Raw genomic sequence first — 17,295 nt, forward strand, 5'->3', positions numbered from 1 at the left:
TTTATCTTGCATTGTGAACTTGGGGATAGGGGGGGAAGGTAGGTTTAGTATACCACGAAGGCACCTATCTACCTTTATGTAAGTACTTCCATCTTGAACGCTGAAGGCTTGAATTGATATATGCACTATTGCAAAATCGAACCCAAATGATTCCTATTTTGAATTAATACGATTGTGTAGGATAATGTACAAATATGTTCAGCTTTATGATCGACTCGATACAATAATTAAAAGTGCAAAGCCACCGAGAAGATCATTCAAACGCCAATGGTAAGAAACCCTCTGAATGGGAATTATCCAAGGGCCACGGCCAATCTGACAATAACTCTGGCGGCAACTGAAACTGTAACATTTGGTCTCCGATAGCCGGCGTAGACCCGAGTGGATGAGTGGGAGCATATGGCCTAGGTGGAATAGCCGGCTCGGGTTTAATGTTCATAAGAATGGCACTGCCATTAGGGGGCGGAGGGGCAGCCGGAAGATTCACTAGGCGTGAATTACGCATGTACCCGTCGATACGATCGACCTGTGACCTCAGACGTTCACTGGCGCCTGCTGCACGATGAAGGCCTGTCTCGAGACGATGTAAAAGGTCGGCCATTTCAAGTCTGTAACCGTCAGTGGGAGGTCCTTTTAATCCTGAGATATGGGATACATACAGTAATGTGCGAACCCGTTGATAAGACGCGTCTGACAGACTGCCTTCCATGACTGAGCCTAAAATGTAGCCAATTCCACCAAGGTGATGCAGCTTATGTTATATCAGTATATAATTGAAATTGTGTATTTGGAAATGGAGTTGGGACATACCAGAGGTGAGCTGATGGCCTTCAGATATTCAACAGGGACTTTCGAAAAAACACTCAAAAGTTCGCCCGCCACGTCGCATTTCCTGTCTACACCAATTTCCTCAGCAGATAGCAGAACCATACGAAGTAGTTGTAACGTTGCTTGGATGTTGGCGGATTGAAAACCAAAGAGGTCTTTCCCAATATCTCCAGTAGTAGGGGGTGTTTCGCGGAATTGTGAAGGAAGCGCAGCGTACATCGAAAGTACCCGTTCCATGACGGCTGGCTCGGACATATTTACAGGGCTGAAGAGGGACCAAACCTCCTGAGTTCCGTTGGCTGAGGAGAAACGACGTCGTGTGCCGTCGACAACGTGCTCAAGTATACGATATAGGTCAGTTGTAAAGTTCCAGCCATGCATCCAAGATACAGGGGGCCGTGAGCCTCCAGCGTCTAGAGGACCAGATGGAGCAGTAGCTGGCGATATAGGTGGCATGGTGTAGCCCTGATGCGTGATGAATTCATCATTTAATTCGACAGGATATCGCACAAGAGATTGAGCCTCGCGGTATCGAACAACACCTCCCCATACAATGCATGAATATATGTCCAGAGTATAAATAGACCAGAACTGTTGTTGTCTTGTTAGTGGAGTATAAAGAAGGTAGCGAAGAAAGTGAATGGATTTGGGATACATACCAATCTCCGACGTTCTTCTGTCTCTATAGGGCTTATGTCCTTGGGCCAGAGCTTCTCATCGTGAAGGCCCTCCATGCTGGTCAAGGTGTGATAAATGCCAGAGTATTTCTGCATATTCTTGATATGACCGGTTTGGATGCTAGCAATTGCCAAAATCGCACATGCTCGCATATAATTCATTCCCTTTGCAGCTGCGAGATCCCGAGGTAGAGCATCTTTAGCAGCTGCGTAGAATGCCTCGGACGGTGGCTCTAGAAGTTCTTCTCGATGCCACCGATCACTATACAACGCACCATCACGGGCGCGACCCGAAACCAATGAGCAGACTGCCATTGTTGATGCGAAGAGTCCCTGATTTGTAAGGTGTTCCTTATTATTGATACTCGCTATGAATGATTGCTTGTGAAATAAAGGAAAGCTGCAGCGCAAAGAGAATGCGTCAATGGCTACAATTCGGCGAGTGGCAGGCATGGTTGCGGGGATAAACTCACATTGGATAAACAATTTCAAAATAGACCTGTACAAGATTTCGAATTTGTCTGTCGCTGGCGATGGCGAATGCTTTCCACGAGTTTCGCAGTGCTCCATCGTCATCGTACCCCTCCGCTGTCGACCAACCCGTATTAAACGAGGACCAAGGATCTCCGGTGAGAGATGGTCGGGAACCAAAATCAGGATAAGTCGAGCTTCTTGAGACCGAAGATCTTGAGGCTCTATCTGGACCTACGACTTGACCAGCGGGGTCATGCTCAGACACGGTTCTGGTTGATGGAGATTCTCGAGCAGTCACCCTGGTACCAGCTTTGACACCGCGGCGTTTGGCCGGACGATCAAAAGTACATGCGACATCAAAGTCAGCGCAATTTTGACATCGGCCTAGATTGTCATCACTCCTGCTGCATTTGATACTGCGCCGATTGCAAAAGTCGCCTAAAGGGGACGGTCAATTTCACATTCTCCCGTTTATCCGCGCAACATGAGAGATGTGGGGAATCTGCGCATGAGAATACGGGGAAAGATATGTCATGCTTACAAGCCTTAGAGACGCGCTGGAGCTTTCGCGGTTTTTGCGACATCCAATATGATTAATCACTCGACGCGCGAGATTTGAAATTCACACTCGATCGCAGTTGCGAAGAGTCGTTGCGGCATGCAGATTTCGGGTCCGGGGAGAACGGGAGAACGGGAAGCACAGGGCAGACGCCTGTCCGGGAAATGGTCCTTGGTTCTTGGCACGATGGATTCTTTGGAGATCGCGGGGTAAGACAGGGATAATTACAATGGTGAAAGGTAAAACGGTTAGAAACGATCTCTCAAGGTCGAATGGTCCAAAAGTGTCAGTGGCGTCGAGTTGGAAAGATATGCGCGCGATACTAAAAGAAGGTCGATGGGGGCTGAGTAAGCATCGTCATCGACTTAGGCGAATGGTATGTCGCTTTTTACAAGTTCTGATAGACTGGTGGATATCCTCCAATGCTCATTGTTATATTCAAAAAGATAGGGACTAGGTGGCAAATATGGAAAATAGCCAGCCTTGAAAGTATTATTTATCAATTGTAACGCCGATGTCCTAATTAGATGGTGGTACAGATCATGTCTTGTTCTTGGTATAGTTAAGCATCGTGATGAATGTAAATGGTGTAGTAGAAGATTGAAATGCAGGATGGGATTTATGTTCTATGCCGTGAGAACAGCAGAATGCACGGGCTCGCCATCACAGGTCGTTGTCGATGCAGACTTGGGTCGATCGTAGGTTTCGTGCTTCTGGACTCCGTGTGAAGCTAGAACATCGCCATGCAGCCTATATGCCTGCTCCATTCTCCAATAGAACGGGCTGCTCGTCGAGAAAAGAGCCTCAGTTGACTCGAGGGAACGATTCCGTGTTTCAGGGTAGACTGTGAATAGTATATTGTAAGTAAGGATAAGAAAAACAAAAGAAGTTGTGAGCAAATGCTCAACCTACAAAGGAACACAATCGGAATCCAGATGACGTTAAGCCCAGCGAGTAGGAAATAAGACCGACTCTATATAGTTATGAGTATTACCATTGAAGCAAAAGAGTTTGAAAGATCATTACTCACATGAAGATGGCCAAACATGATTGGATTCACCAGCGTAGTCATTCCAACACCAATGGCCCAGCCAGTAATTCCAAAGCCATTTCCTTGTGCTCGAAGATCACTCGGGAAGATCTCGGTGGGCACCAAAAATGCAACTGTTCCCCAAGTAGCCGCATACCTTTCAGGAATTAGACTTGATACCCTCCAGCGTGGCAGTTTTGGAGTTCAGACATACCCAAGGTTAAATAAAAAAAGCATTGTAACCGCCGCAGGTGCATATTCCTTGACTTTATTCGGTTGATGATATGATGCTTCGTATACCGCACCGGCCTGTAAATTGTTGACGTTAACATGGCAAGTCTCATGAGAATCCAGTTTAAGAATACAGCTCGTACAATCAAGTTTACTGCGAATAACACAGCCGATCCACCCATCAAACAGGGCCTGCGGCCCAAACGATCGATGATCTGAGCACTAATGATAGTCCCCAAAATTCCGACTGTATTGACACCGCCAGAAAGCCCGGCAATCTGGATTTTTGTGTACTCAGCTTGCTCAAGAAGGATTGGAGCATATGCAGTGACGGCCTATTGTCATTAAAGAAAAAAATCATATCAGCAACTTGCCATGGTCGATCAGGAGTAGCAAACAGCCGCAGCATACCGTAATGCCGGTCCATGAAGCCATAATTTGGAGCCATATACATAGCCATGCTCGACGGCCCAGATTTGCTCCTTTCTCACCACCCTTCCCAAAGAGAATCTTTGCGAATTGTAAGGGCGAGCTCGGCTTACTGAGCTTGGCCGTGGTAATAATTTCGAGATACTCTCGATCGATCTCCGCCGGAGTAGCCTTGTCTTTACGTAAAAGTGTCAAGAGCTCATGTGCTTCATCCGTTCTTCCGACTGAAGCCAAAAATCGGGGACTGTCCGGTAGCATTTTGATGAATAATGCAAGAAGAAGAGCCGGCAGGCACTGGAAAGCGAGGAGGAAGCGCCATCGTACATCCGAGTATCCATGATTAACAAAAGAAAGGCCAAAAGAGATCCAATATGCGACGGAGATTCCTAGATCTGGGTTTATTTAGCCTCAAGCCCTCGGGTGGGTCGCGTGTGTCATGCATATAAGAAGCAACATACAGTTTGCGATAAAAACATAACCCAGGAATCCTCCTCGATGGTTCGCGGTCGAAGTTTCAGAGACTAGTACAGGGGTAATACCGGTCAATGCTAGAAAGGACAACCCCCCCCAAAGCCCCACGAGTTAGTCAAAGTACGAATACGGGTCTCGCTAAAAGACACTAGCAAGAGGGGATACTCTACATACCACCAGTGCCAATCCCCGTCACGACCCTCGCGCAGATCATGAAATTTGAATTTGTAATGGCAGCTTGCAGGGCGCCACCAACCAACGCAAACAAAGATCCTCCAAGCAAACCATTGATGCGTCCAACGCGATCTGCAAGCCATCCGCCAGCGAAGCAACCAAATATCGCACCCAAATAATACACACTCACAATGCCCCCTTGGTGGGTGGTGTTTTTATTCCCGGTGACAGTCCCATCAACCTTGCCTATTCCAACCGTTGTCACGTATGTGGGGGAGGAATTCACTCCTCCCATTACCCCCTGATCATAACCCTCGAAAAAGATGGATATAAGCGAGAAGATATGAATGGCAACACTCAACTGCCGCGGCGTCAACCGCTTCCAAAGCGTGGTGTAGCCCATGGCCCCCAAATCAGCATCCGAGCGGCCAACATGCAGCTCGACGCACCGGTCGATCCTTTGGATGGGGCTCGATCCCAGTTCTAGATGTGATCAGAAAACGCCAAGAGCAACCGTTGGAACGCCAGCTATGGGTAGATCTTCTGGAACTTCGCGGGGGGGGGGGGGAACCACTCATGGAGCGTGTAACCATTTAGCATCAACAGAATTTGTTTTAGTTTCGTGTTGGAAAATAGGCGTTTTGCCGACTTTGCCCTTTTTCGTTCAGGCGGTCTGGTGGGCCATGGGGACCATCTGCCATGCACGAACACCCTTTTTGCAGCTGATATCTCAATATATGATATCTGGTTCGTGGAATTGTGGTAAAGGATGAATTGATCCTGGTTTACAGTAGGAGGAGGTTGCATGATGGAGGGTTTCTTCCTTTCTTTTATAATATAACTCACCCATCTTTTCTTGGGCTTTGGGGCCATTTCTCAACTTCTTTGTCTCCCAGTGACACCACAACATAGTTCGAACCTTTGATCTGATTCAACCATGGGCTCAACAAACCCCGCAGATCAGATCTCTGGCTCTAGTTTGGATCTGACTATTCTTGGTCTAAATAGTGGCACGTCGATGGTGAGTGAAAACAATGAGAATATAGAGGTACGGTGTGACTTGATAGCTCATATAATGTACTATATCTTCTCAGGATGGTATTGATTGCGCACTCTGCCGATTCAGACAAAAAACCCCGGAATCTGCGTTGCATTTTGAGCTGCTTAAGGTAGGATATCGGGAATACCCCCATCTATTGTAAAGTTCAACCTCTGATTAGACTTCTAGTATGGTGAAATTCCGCTGGAGCCAGTGATCAAGAAGCGAGTGATGAATATGATTCTACACAACCAAACTTCCCCGTCTGAGCTGTCAGAAGTAAATGTGATGCTCGGGGAGACCTTTGCGTCTGCAGTACATCGGTTTTGCGATGATTACCAAGTCGATATCAACTCAATCGATGCACTTGGCTCCCACGGACAGACGATATGGCTACTCTCTATGCCAGAGCCCGGTGAGACACGTAGTGCATTGACTATGGCGGAAGGCTCCTTTCTGGCATCCCGAACAGGAATCACTTCTGTCACCGACTTTCGAGTGAGCGATCAGGCAGCCGGTCGCCAGGGGGCACCCTTGATCGCTTTCTTCGATGCTCTTGTATTGCATCATCCGACCAAGTTACGCGTCTGTCAGAATATTGGTGGGATCGCAAATGTTTGCTTTATACCCCCAGATACGCATGGTGGAGTCGATGCATGCTATGACTTCGACACTGGCCCTGGAAACGTGTTTATAGATGCTGTGGTGCGACATTACACCGATGGCCAACAGGAATACGACAAAGATGGCGAGATGGGGGCTCGGGGCTCAGTAGATCATCAACTCGTGGATGATTTCCTGCGTCATCCTTACTTCGCTTTAGAACCCCCCTAAAACTACGGGTCGCGAGGTGTTCCGTGACACGCTTGCGCATGAATTCATAAAGAAGGCTGAGGCCAAGGGATTAAACCCTGACGATGTCGTCGCCTCTATCACTCGCGTCACTTCACAAGCTATTGTCGATCATTATCGTCGCTATGCACCTCATGGTCTAGAGATTGCAGAAATCTTCATGTGTGGCGGAGGAGCGCTTAATCCCAACATCACAGCTTTCATCCAAGAGAACTATCCTAATACCATGATCTTGATGCTCGATGATGCTGGTATTCCAGGAGGCGCCAAAGAGGCAATTACTTTTGCCTGGCAGGGCATGGAAGCAATTGTTGGTCGTTCAATTCCGGTTCCCACTCGTGTGGAAAACCGCCAAGAGTATGTATTGGGAAAGGTATCCCCTGGGAAAAACTATCGGAAGGTTCTACGCCATGGCATGCTATTTGGTGCTGGTCAGGATCATTTGGCCCCTGTGAAAGAGCTTGTGAACTATGTTGATGGCAAGGTCTTCAACAACAAATGGTAATCAGACGAGCGCATCATCGAGTCAGTTGTAAAGAACACAAATACTCTGATACAGAAGGATTCTTGTGCAATTCTCTATTTGAAGATTGGAAATTAATGGAACTTCTAGCTCTTCTTAAGGTTCTAGGTAGTGATTGGATTGCATATAATCTTGTGAACGTGTAGGAGCAAGGATATGCTCTGGGAGAGAATGGCTTCATTCCAAGCCGCGGGAAAACGAGCGTAATAACATACCCAAATAGTCTGTGTATTCCTCAAATGGCTTCAGGATACACGGTATAATTGTTAGAGTATATACTCTCTTTCCTGTCATGGTTAGCTTCGACGGCTCTTGTCCCATGGCCCTTGCGTGCTCCATAGTAGGTCCGTAGTTCCACCAGAACCACGATGCAAGAAAACACCCGACCCTGCGGATACATTCCTTCCGGGAGCTCATGAGAGAGGTGAAAAAAAAAAAGATAATGTGATAATCTTTAGCTGGGGGCACAGGAATGCTAGAATTTCGTAATGATCGGCTAGAAAGATAATCAAGGCCTACGAGAAGATCAATGACAGTCGTAGCCACAACACTCTTACTAGCTAGACTCCACTTGGGAAAAAAATTTCGGCTTCGATGCTGCAAAGGATAACAAACCCCGAATAATGACACATTTTCCAAGGTTTGCTTTGGGTTTATAGATCCGATCGATGCTGATGTCCAAAGATAACGCGGCAGACTCGGCGATCATTCGGTACCGAAGTTCTACCGATGTCTGCACTGTGCAAAGCGGCTCAAGATTCCGGATTATGTGTATGCAAGACAAAAAAAAGAAAAAAAGTATTTTCAGGCACATTTATGATGTAATTGTATCTGTATTGACTTGTCACATCAAAAAATTGAATAGCTCCTGCGGGTCCAAGGCGTGCTAGGTCGTTGCGGCATGTCTCGGTGATCGTTCGGCGTGGGTTATAAGAAGTATGATATACGTCGTCCGCTATGGATTTTCACGCATAGTCCAAAGCTCGAAATTATAAATACCAGAGCATCGTTCAAGAGGAATTCTATTCATTGTATCTAAAAGCCCACCTAATTCTACCATGGCTGATTCAATACCACCTGAACACGAAGCCACTGAACAAGCTGGCATAAACAATGGCCGGCTTCGAGATGAAACTCGTGAAAGCCTTCGCAATGCAGGAATCACAGAAATTGCCCCTGCCATCGAGTACAACTACCCACAGGCGGCAATGAAAGATCGCCCGATTTTCCCTGAGGAATATGTCGTGGAAACCATGACCGGACTCGTTCCTCAAAGGACATTGGAAGAAGTTCGATCACACGCATCCTCATCGACAGCCCGAGCATCAGAAAACGACGAGGAAAAAGATGTGGAAAAAGGAGACAATAAGGCTCCCGAATCTGAATTCATTACATTCACGGTCAACGATCCTGAACACCCTTACAACTGGTCCCGTGCTTATCGATGGTATATCACTCTTGTCGCGTCTGCACTCGTCGTTTGTGTTGCCTATGGCTCATCTATTGTGACTGGTGGTCTGGGACTGATTGAGGAAAAATACAATGTCTCTTTAGAAGTTGCTATCTTGACATGTTCAATTATGGTCTGCGGTTTTGCAGTTGGGCCATTACTCTGGTCACCACTCTCAGAGATCATTGGACGCAGACCGGTATACATTATCTCACTGGGTCTCTACGTTATCTTCAATATTCCATGTGCCTTATCGCCCAATATTGGAGGACTTCTAGTCTGTCGATTTCTCTGCGGTGTCTTTTCCAGCTCTGGACTTTCCCTCGCTGGTGGAACCATCGCTGATATCTGGAAAACTGAAGAACGGGGCATGGCCATTGCCTACTTCGCAGCAGCTCCATATTGTGGCCCTGTTATCGGACCAATTGTCACGGGTTGGATTAATGTTGGGAGTCATCGTCTCGATCTGTTCTTCTGGACGAATATGGCCTTTGCCGGTGTGATCATGATCATGGTCTGCTTGATCCCAGAAACATACGCGCCGGTGATTCTCAAGCGACGAGCTGCTAAAATGCGCAAGGAGACAGGGAATCCAAATATCGTTACAGAACAAGAACAGAAGAAGTTGTCCCTCGGCGATATCGCTCGAACAAATTTGATTCGTCCAATTACTATGATTATGACGGAGCCTGTTCTGGATTTGATGTGCATGTACATCATTCTCATTTACTCGATGTTATACGCTTTCTTCTTTGCCTATCCTGTCATCTTCGGAAAGCTCTATGGTTATAATGATGGACAAATCGGTCTAATGTTCATCCCGATTTTGATTGGTGCAGGTATCTCGTTACTCGTTACTCCTGTTATCGAGAAACAATTCAAGAGAATTTGCCAATCACGAGCTCCAACCCCAGAAGACAGACTGATTGCTGCCTTGTATGGAGCCCCTTTCATTCCAATCGCATTTTTCCTGCTCGGAGCCACGTCTTTCAAACATATCATCTGGGTTGGACCAGCTTCGTCTGGTATTGCTTTCGGATTTGGCATGGTGTTATGCTACTACGCCGTGAATAACTACATTATAGATGCGTATCAGAAATATGCAGCCTCGGCTTTGGCAGCAAAAGTCTTTCTCCGATCTGGCGGTGGTGCTGCTTTTCCTTTGTTCATCACACAGATGTATGATCGCCTCGGGCTCCAGTGGGCATCCTGGTTGCTAGCTTTCATCGGGTTGGCAATGGTACTAATACCCTTTGTTTTTTACTTTTATGGCATCAAAATTCGAGCAAAGCTTAGCCGTGATTGAAAGAGGGGCTGTGGCAAAGGATCTCGTACCTCTAATCATGTAGAGGTAAGCATGGATGCTGATGAAACTTGAGATGAAATCTAGAAAGAGGAGTGACTGATAGTATAATTCTTAATGTCGACAACATCTACAATATATACTAGCTTAATACATAGGCATTTCTCCGCATTTTTAACGAGTAGCTAATGGTCTTTCCGTTCAAAATATGTGCTCGAGGCGAACGAATTGAGATGATTAGTGCCACCACATCCATGTGGAGGCACTTATCAATGGATTGATATCAGTTCTACTCGGGTGTCGTCTGATCCCACAAGCTGCGAACCGTCACACCTTTAACCCACTTCCCATCAGTCTCGTCTTTTTGTACATTAAACTTGATGTCCTTCTTTTTCTCCGGGTAGAAGAGTAAAATGATTCTCATCGAAATACCCCACGACACCAGCAGGGTAGTCCAGCCAAGTGTAAAGAGAGACTCCGTTCTTGGCCTCGACCGTAAAAGTTTGACTTTCAGCATCGAAAGAGACACCGACTTTTGGATCGAAAAGAGAGAGCTTGTTTGGGAACACTAGAGTAACTTGATTGCGGTGGGTGAATGTGGAGATGGCACTGCCGCCGTTTGGCAGATGACCATGTGCTTCAATGGAGAGGACAAGAACAGCATCTGTCTCATCTGGAAGAGACAGTCCGGCCAAATTTGTTGAATATACTTCAGTCGTGTTGAGGGCACCGACTGTGAACTGCTTTGTTTGAGGAGTACCGGCGTTTCTTGCAATGGGTTTGCCAGACAAATCTACCCATGTCAAATTGACCGTACCACGGGCAGTATCCCAAAGGTCTGAGATGACGGAAACGGAGAGATGTCCAGTAGTGTAATTCCAGAAAGGGGAGACAATGACAGGCTGATAGATATCACGGGCCATATAATGGAGCTTTTTCCAACGCCCGTCGTACTCAATACCTGCCCAAGTGGGAGCCTGCCAGATATCCTCCAATTGCCAGTATAGAGATCCCAATTGGCGTTCAGGTCTGCCACTTCCAAGACGATAGAACTGGATTTGAGACTTGTACATATCCGCCTGGAACATCTGAGTCGCATCACACCAGGCGCTGAAATTAGCAACAGAGTCATGCTTGTTCGGCATCGGATAATAGCGCTCAACCGCCACGGTCATTTCGCCCATGCCCATCGAGGAATTTCTGAAATTATGAGTGTCCGTGGTACCGGGAGGGTAGTGGTGATTTCGAAGAACAACAGTACTACTGTTGAAATGAAGGTCATCATGATCCAATGCTTGCTGCCAGGTTTGTAGACTTGGCATACTATGGTAGCCGAACTCATTTGCAAAGCGGCCGACAGGGTAACTTCCATAGTCAAAAGCAACACTACTGTCATAGTTGTAGTGGTCTGTATCTGAGTAATATGATCCAGTAGTAGTGTTGTCATACCGCTCGGCCATGGGAACTGGAGCAGAGAGATCGACATAAAGATAGCCGTTGTTTGTGCTGCTGGGCATGTAGGAGATCGACCGCGTATTTTCATACACGAGGGGTAGAATGAGACTGATGTAAAGTTTCTCGTACTCGCCAACCCAGTACGAATAATTCTGAGGATCAGCTTCCTGAATGAGAGGCAATTCAAGGCTTTCGATTTCATTTCCACCGACCCACAAGGCGAGTGAGGGGTGATGGTTCACACGCCGCACATTATAGACAATCTCCTCCGCGACATTATCCAAGAATGGCTGATCAGTCGGATACATCGCATCACTGAACTGGAACTCGCTCCAGAGAAGGACACCACGCTCATCGGCAATATCATAAATGAAGTCGGGAAGATACGCGCCAGATGACCAAACACGAAGCATGTTTTGATTTCCAGCTACAACAGCATTGAAAAGGCGCTGCATCTTCTCTTCTGTGACTCGAGGCCAGAAAGCATCGGGTGGGATGAAATTCGAGCCCTTGGCGTAGAATTCCTGGCCATTGACCTCGAAATGCCAGTTTGCGCCCGGCGCAATGCCCTTGGCTAATTGCTCATCGGTGATGTTCAGTTGATTGAGGAAAATTGTTCGGAAGCCGGTGCGCTTCGTAACACTGGCAAGTTCTTTCTTATCCTTATTCTGAACCTTGACAGTCACAGAATACAGGTTTTGTTCACCCAGGCCGGTGGGCCACCAGAGCTTGGGTCCGTCGGCATTAATAAGAATGCTACCGGTGATGCTTTGACCAGATATAGTCAAATTCTCGAGCGAACCAGACTTAATCACCTTCGCCGACTCGAGATCCTTTACCTCGACAGTCATCAAGGATTGGTCCGGCAGATTTCCCAAGAAGTCAATGCTCGCATTTACCACCCACGGCTGACTTTGGTCTGGGGCCAGGTGATTGATTTGGCCCCGACGGAATATGTCCAGGTCTATATTCAAGGGATAAACACTCTCATTATCGTCGAACTGTACGATATATGCTCGTTGCCATGGCCCAACCGGAGCGAAAGCTGGGCCCCAGTCCCATCCAAAGTCTGATTGCTCTTTTCGCATAAACCATCGATTTGGAAATTCGTATATTTGCTGCGGACCATATGGCCATGCTGAGAGCAGATAGTTAGAACTTATTTCATTTGCTTTAATCCGGGGCCATACTTTGAGAATTGGGATCTTCAGCAATATCATTAACGATCTTAGGTGCGCTGCCAAAGTTCAGTGACAAAACCGCGTTGTCTATGCAGTTGCTCAGGGCGTCTGAGATTTCGAAGGTATACTGTCGAAACTGATTGTTGGTTGTACCGATAATCTGACCACAGAGTTCGACGGTTGTAAATGTATCGAGTCCATTAAATACGACATAGGACGATTTAGAGCCCTTAGATCTGTTAAGTGTTAACAGTGAGCCCGATAGGTAAACGGCAGCAATATCTATCTGTCTTACAGCCCCTGGATTGGATCACTAGTGTAGGTCCAGTTGTTGTTCACAATCCATCGCAGGTGGAAGTCATTGAGGCCGTAATACCTGCCTGCCAGTTAATAAAAACAAATACTGAGAGGAGTTGACATATTCGAGTGTTGGCACGAACGGGTCATCTCAGGATCAAGTCAGTATCTCTGCTGGCAATCCAACTCAAGGGATGGAAACCTACCGATCACTTTTGCAGCATAGAGGTCTAGATGTGCTTGAGAAGGCAGGCGACCAGGCACAGATATGTTCAATGCTTTGCTGGATACAGTCCAGCCATCACCGCTCAAATCGACCACATTTTGGGCTAGGACAGTCTGGATAATCGCCGGAAGGGATACCAGTGCAAATGTCTTCCAAGAATGCATGGCTAAAGCGTGAAGACCAGAGAATTTGTGCGTGAATGGGGCCACAACCAATGTTATATTGATTTCGGGACTATCTCCCCGATCCACACTGCGCAACAGCTTAGCTACTACCTTGAGAGGGTACCGTCATCGAAGTGGAGTCAAATGCGCTTTGATAGTTCGGTTGTTGCAATAAATCGACGCTAACCACTGGGATATATGGACCGTGTCAGACAATCCATCGACGGCAGAGTCAGAAATTAGTATATTAATATCGCCAGATGAGCAGACGGCACCTCCTCAAGCGGGGTGAAAGCAACGGTAGCACTGTCTAGTGGTGAACAGGGGTGATCTTTCGGGTAATGAGGCAACAAAGCACCAAAATTCGGGACGCATGTGGTGGAAAAAAGCGAAGATCTGCATTGCTTGATTGCGGAGTCTGCGGAGTCGAGAGGGGGTCGAACCGATGCCGGCTAGAAGGAGCGACGAGGCAAGTTGGAGGAGATTCAAGTTGCATTTGTCATTTCGATCAAACATCATCAATGATCAATATTGAGAGCAAATAAATAAAGCTGGTCAAACTCAGGGTCAATATATTGATGTTGTGGAATGATACCCCTGGATTCGGGTGTCCCATCTATTCCTTGCCACCAGGTACCATCTCTACTACAGTAGCGAAAGGTACATGATATTCAGTACTCTTGGACTAGTAATACTTCAAATCAAAGCATAATGGAGTCTATTCTTGTATAATTGTACACATGCTAGCAATATTCATATCTAAGAGGACGACGGGCATCCTTATTCCTTAGTTATATGACGTCAAATTATAGCGAATGGTCTGAATATCCTCGGATGTAAATCCAAGCTTTGTGGTAAGAAATTCTTCGGCGCCACCTTTGTAGTTGTTCTCGAAGGTTTTCAGAAAAGCCGCCATGGCGTTTGCTCGAACGCCACTAAGCTCAAGCATGCCCTTTGCCTCGGGACTAAGATGGTCAGTGCCAACTTGTAGAGCCAAAGCCTCAGTCAAATTCTCCCGAACATTTTCCAGAGAGACACGCGTGAGAATATAGTCGTTTATGATGGCATCGTGGGATCGGCCGATTAAGAGTAATATTAAAGCCGCTAGAACTCCTGTGCGGTCTTTGCCAGCTAGAATTCAATAAATAGTATTAGTAACTGGTTGAGTGGACAGCTCATGCACGTCTTCAACTTATATTTGGAAGATATGGAAACAAGGTTACTAACCTGAGCAATGGAAGACAAATGGATCATCCGGCTGATCTCGAATATGGCTGAATACTTGAGTAAATGCCGGTTGGGCTGCATTAAGAATTCCAGTATACATCTTCACAAAACCCGTCGCACTTCCATCCTCTCCAACGAAATCTCGAAGATCCAAGGACGCTGGACGGGTTCCATAGGGCATCCATATTGTGACAATACCTTTGATCTCGGGGCTTGGAGCCCTGAGTCTCTCCCTTCGTTCCGAAGATCAAAGATCGTGGTAATTCCCAATTCATTCGCTAAGATTGTCTTGCCTTCATCGGCGATGTCGGACAAGTTTCCCGAGCGATAGACAAACCCAGGTCGTAGCTTTTCATCCTGGCTTAGGTCACGAAAATTTGTAACACCGGGGACGGCGATGAAAGGCGGGAGAGATATTATTTTAGACACTGTAGTTTCTGGAATAGGTGTCTTGATATCAGTATCAAGCACTTCACGTAGGTTTTCCGTGTCAATCATAATGATAGATGTTAAAATATGGGTTGTTTGAATGATTTCAAAAGTAGAACAATGGCTTACCGAAATGGATTGAATCTTAAAAGGGATCCAGAACTCAGGTACCGCAGCCTTGATACTAGGCTATGTCATATCCATCGAACATTTCCCTGGCATGAAAAATCAGTGGGGGGGGGGCGGCTCCACCGACTTGCTATGACGCTGGGGTGCGTCGGGTAGCGATGTCAGCGAGTCGCAGGGGATTCTAGAACTTGAAGATCAGTTATTATCTTATACCACAGCAGTTGATCATAATTAATGAGCATCTCGGACTTGACAGGGGATAAAAAGCATCTTCTTCACCTGACTTGACTTTCATCCTGTTTTTGAATATAGTTGCGGCTTTGCACTGCCTGATGCCTGTCACATGTCTGCAATAAGGCAGAATTTGTTTTGTATATTAAGTATTCGTATACTATGCTGAGGCTCTCGAATATTACAAGTGGCCATATCGTAAACCCAAAAGGGACTGCATATCTTTCCGAGAATAATGGGTTCGTCAGCAATGAATGGTGGAATTGATCATCATCGCGAGGCAATAGCCTCAGCCGAAGGAGGATGAGAGAGTCCGGAAGAGAAAGATGTTGATTTTGGGCCAAATATCAACTTAAACATCTTTCCTAGTGGTTTAGCTTCTAGTGCTACCTTGATTGCCGGGCTCGCATGTACTGATTTAACTTGTGGTCGAAAATGGTGTTGATAAAGACCAGCCTTTTTTGCTTCTAACGTGAATTTTCACGCCTTCATGTCGAAATAGCAATTACAAAAAAAAAAAAGTGTCTCAAACTTTCGTTGAATTTACTGAAACACGGGCCTGTCATGAATACCAACGACTAGAGACTTGATGGGAGGGAGGTGTACCATGCATCTGACAAGTGCCACAGATGCAATGTCCTTCGGTGAAACAGACTCCTTCGCGAACTCAAACCCTTTAAAGATCAATATATTCAAGACTTGAATGATACTTTCAGGGCTTTTTTCTTCGCAAAATAACCCAAGCTCAAATGGATAGCAGTCCTGAACAAAAGAATTGTTCTAACTTGGAATCTCGGTATGTACAAATCCGGTCTGATGAGAGAATTGAACCCGGTTGACAAAACCGACTTTCGGTGGTCGAAATGACTCTTTCTGAGATTAAAGCGTTGCTATCTTCTCAGGTTAATGAAAATATCCAAGAAAGTTCGCCTGAGGAAAGGCATTCACTTCGAATTTCAGTGGATAGAACGATGGCACCAGTTGGGGAAATGACATGCGATGCACCTTTGAGTCCCACGCAACAGACCAAAACGAATACATTAGAATCCCTAGAGACATCTCAGCTTCAATATCACTCTGAAGATGTGATCGCCAATGGTATAGTCTCCGAAGACGTGGCTCGGACTTCGCTTAAAGGGTAAGCGTCTCTTTTCCGAGGTACCCGAGACGATTGTCTCTAATACAGTCATCTTGCAGATGTTCGAAGTTATCAAGTCGTTGGTTGTTTATGAGCATAGACCTTGCTGAGCTACGCAGGAAATCACCTTTGCTATTCGGAACTTGCATCCTTGCTGGCATCCATATAACCCCATCTCTACATAGATCGGAAACGCACCACAAACTCTATAATCATGTCCACGGAAAACTGACTCAGTCGCAGCTTACCTCGAGTGAGCTTCTTGATACAATTCAAGCATTGTTGGTGCTTTCGATGTGGGATCTCAGGCCGACTCAGGATCATGATCACAGCAACTCTGGGTTACTAAGTGGCATAGCTGCCATGCAAGTCATCAGGACCACACGATTCGAGTCATTGGTCCAGACAGATCAGTTGATGGAAAAACCTAAGTCCAGGGAGCTGCTACGTACTTGGAACCTCGTTTGTCTTTGTCATATCAAGTTTGTCATACCCCTAATCGCCCCCAAAACGGGGGCGATTAGGGGTATGACTCCTCAATAAAGAAGACCTAATAATTGATTAGATTCGCGATCTGCGCCGGTCGCCCTTCTGTGATACCACCTGAGTATCTTAACAAATGTGCTAATATTTTGAAGTTTCCTTCTTATAACTCCCGGGATGAACTGTTCTTAGCTGAGATCGAACTATATCGCGTTCTTCGGGAGTTGATCAAGTCTGACAAGATCCAAACCGACAACGTGAATTGGATTGAAATTGAAAATATGAGAAAGAAACA

General features: G+C 46.3%; 6 protein-coding genes across 6 annotated transcripts; 2 read left to right on the forward strand and 4 right to left on the reverse strand.

Annotated features, from left to right (window-relative positions):
* Positions 1 to 253: 253 nt before the first annotated feature.
* Positions 254 to 2,563, reverse strand: N7469_010238 (putative C6 transcription factor; the record flags this gene model as incomplete). Its single annotated transcript, XM_056649143.1, has 6 exons — positions 254 to 608; positions 660 to 751; positions 811 to 1,419; positions 1,488 to 1,905; positions 1,979 to 2,417; positions 2,521 to 2,563. 6 exons carry the CDS (start codon positions 2,561 to 2,563, stop codon positions 254 to 256), a joined length of 1,956 nt encoding a protein of 651 aa, XP_056496274.1.
* A 601-nt stretch (positions 2,564 to 3,164) lies between these two features.
* On the reverse strand, positions 3,165 to 5,783 carry N7469_010239 (uncharacterized protein; the record flags this gene model as incomplete). The annotated part of the gene is made up of 9 exons (XM_056649144.1): positions 3,165 to 3,382; positions 3,451 to 3,511; positions 3,569 to 3,725; positions 3,783 to 3,877; positions 3,943 to 4,134; positions 4,211 to 4,620; positions 4,687 to 4,776; positions 4,874 to 5,356; positions 5,720 to 5,783. The coding sequence occupies 9 exons, from the start codon at positions 5,781 to 5,783 to the stop codon at positions 3,165 to 3,167; spliced, it is 1,770 nt and encodes a 589-aa protein (XP_056496275.1).
* A 27-nt stretch (positions 5,784 to 5,810) lies between these two features.
* On the forward strand, positions 5,811 to 7,269 carry N7469_010240 (uncharacterized protein; the record flags this gene model as incomplete). Its single annotated transcript, XM_056649145.1, has 4 exons — positions 5,811 to 5,894; positions 5,968 to 6,042; positions 6,102 to 6,683; positions 6,736 to 7,269. 4 exons carry the CDS (start codon positions 5,811 to 5,813, stop codon positions 7,267 to 7,269), a joined length of 1,275 nt encoding a protein of 424 aa, XP_056496276.1.
* A 1,076-nt stretch (positions 7,270 to 8,345) lies between these two features.
* On the forward strand, positions 8,346 to 10,043 carry N7469_010241 (MFS transporter; the record flags this gene model as incomplete). Its single annotated transcript, XM_056649146.1, has 1 exon — positions 8,346 to 10,043. One exon carries the CDS (start codon positions 8,346 to 8,348, stop codon positions 10,041 to 10,043), a length of 1,698 nt encoding a protein of 565 aa, XP_056496277.1.
* A 368-nt stretch (positions 10,044 to 10,411) lies between these two features.
* N7469_010242 (uncharacterized protein) lies at positions 10,412 to 13,363 on the reverse strand (the record flags this gene model as incomplete). Its single annotated transcript, XM_056649147.1, has 5 exons — positions 10,412 to 12,633; positions 12,686 to 12,912; positions 12,972 to 13,052; positions 13,117 to 13,123; positions 13,180 to 13,363. 5 exons carry the CDS (start codon positions 13,361 to 13,363, stop codon positions 10,412 to 10,414), a joined length of 2,721 nt encoding a protein of 906 aa, XP_056496278.1.
* A 787-nt stretch (positions 13,364 to 14,150) lies between these two features.
* N7469_010243 (tyrosine-protein phosphatase) lies at positions 14,151 to 15,088 on the reverse strand (the record flags this gene model as incomplete). Its single annotated transcript, XM_056649148.1, has 3 exons — positions 14,151 to 14,494; positions 14,591 to 14,823; positions 14,928 to 15,088. The coding sequence occupies 3 exons, from the start codon at positions 15,086 to 15,088 to the stop codon at positions 14,151 to 14,153; spliced, it is 738 nt and encodes a 245-aa protein (XP_056496279.1).
* Between the last annotated feature and the right edge of the window lie 2,207 nt (positions 15,089 to 17,295).

Source organism: Penicillium citrinum, assembly GCF_028827155.1.
Source record: "Penicillium citrinum strain IBT 23319 chromosome Unknown utg000009l:1.0-4274883.0:1.0-4276374.0, whole genome shotgun sequence".
NCBI lineage: Eukaryota > Fungi > Ascomycota > Eurotiomycetes > Eurotiales > Aspergillaceae > Penicillium > Penicillium citrinum.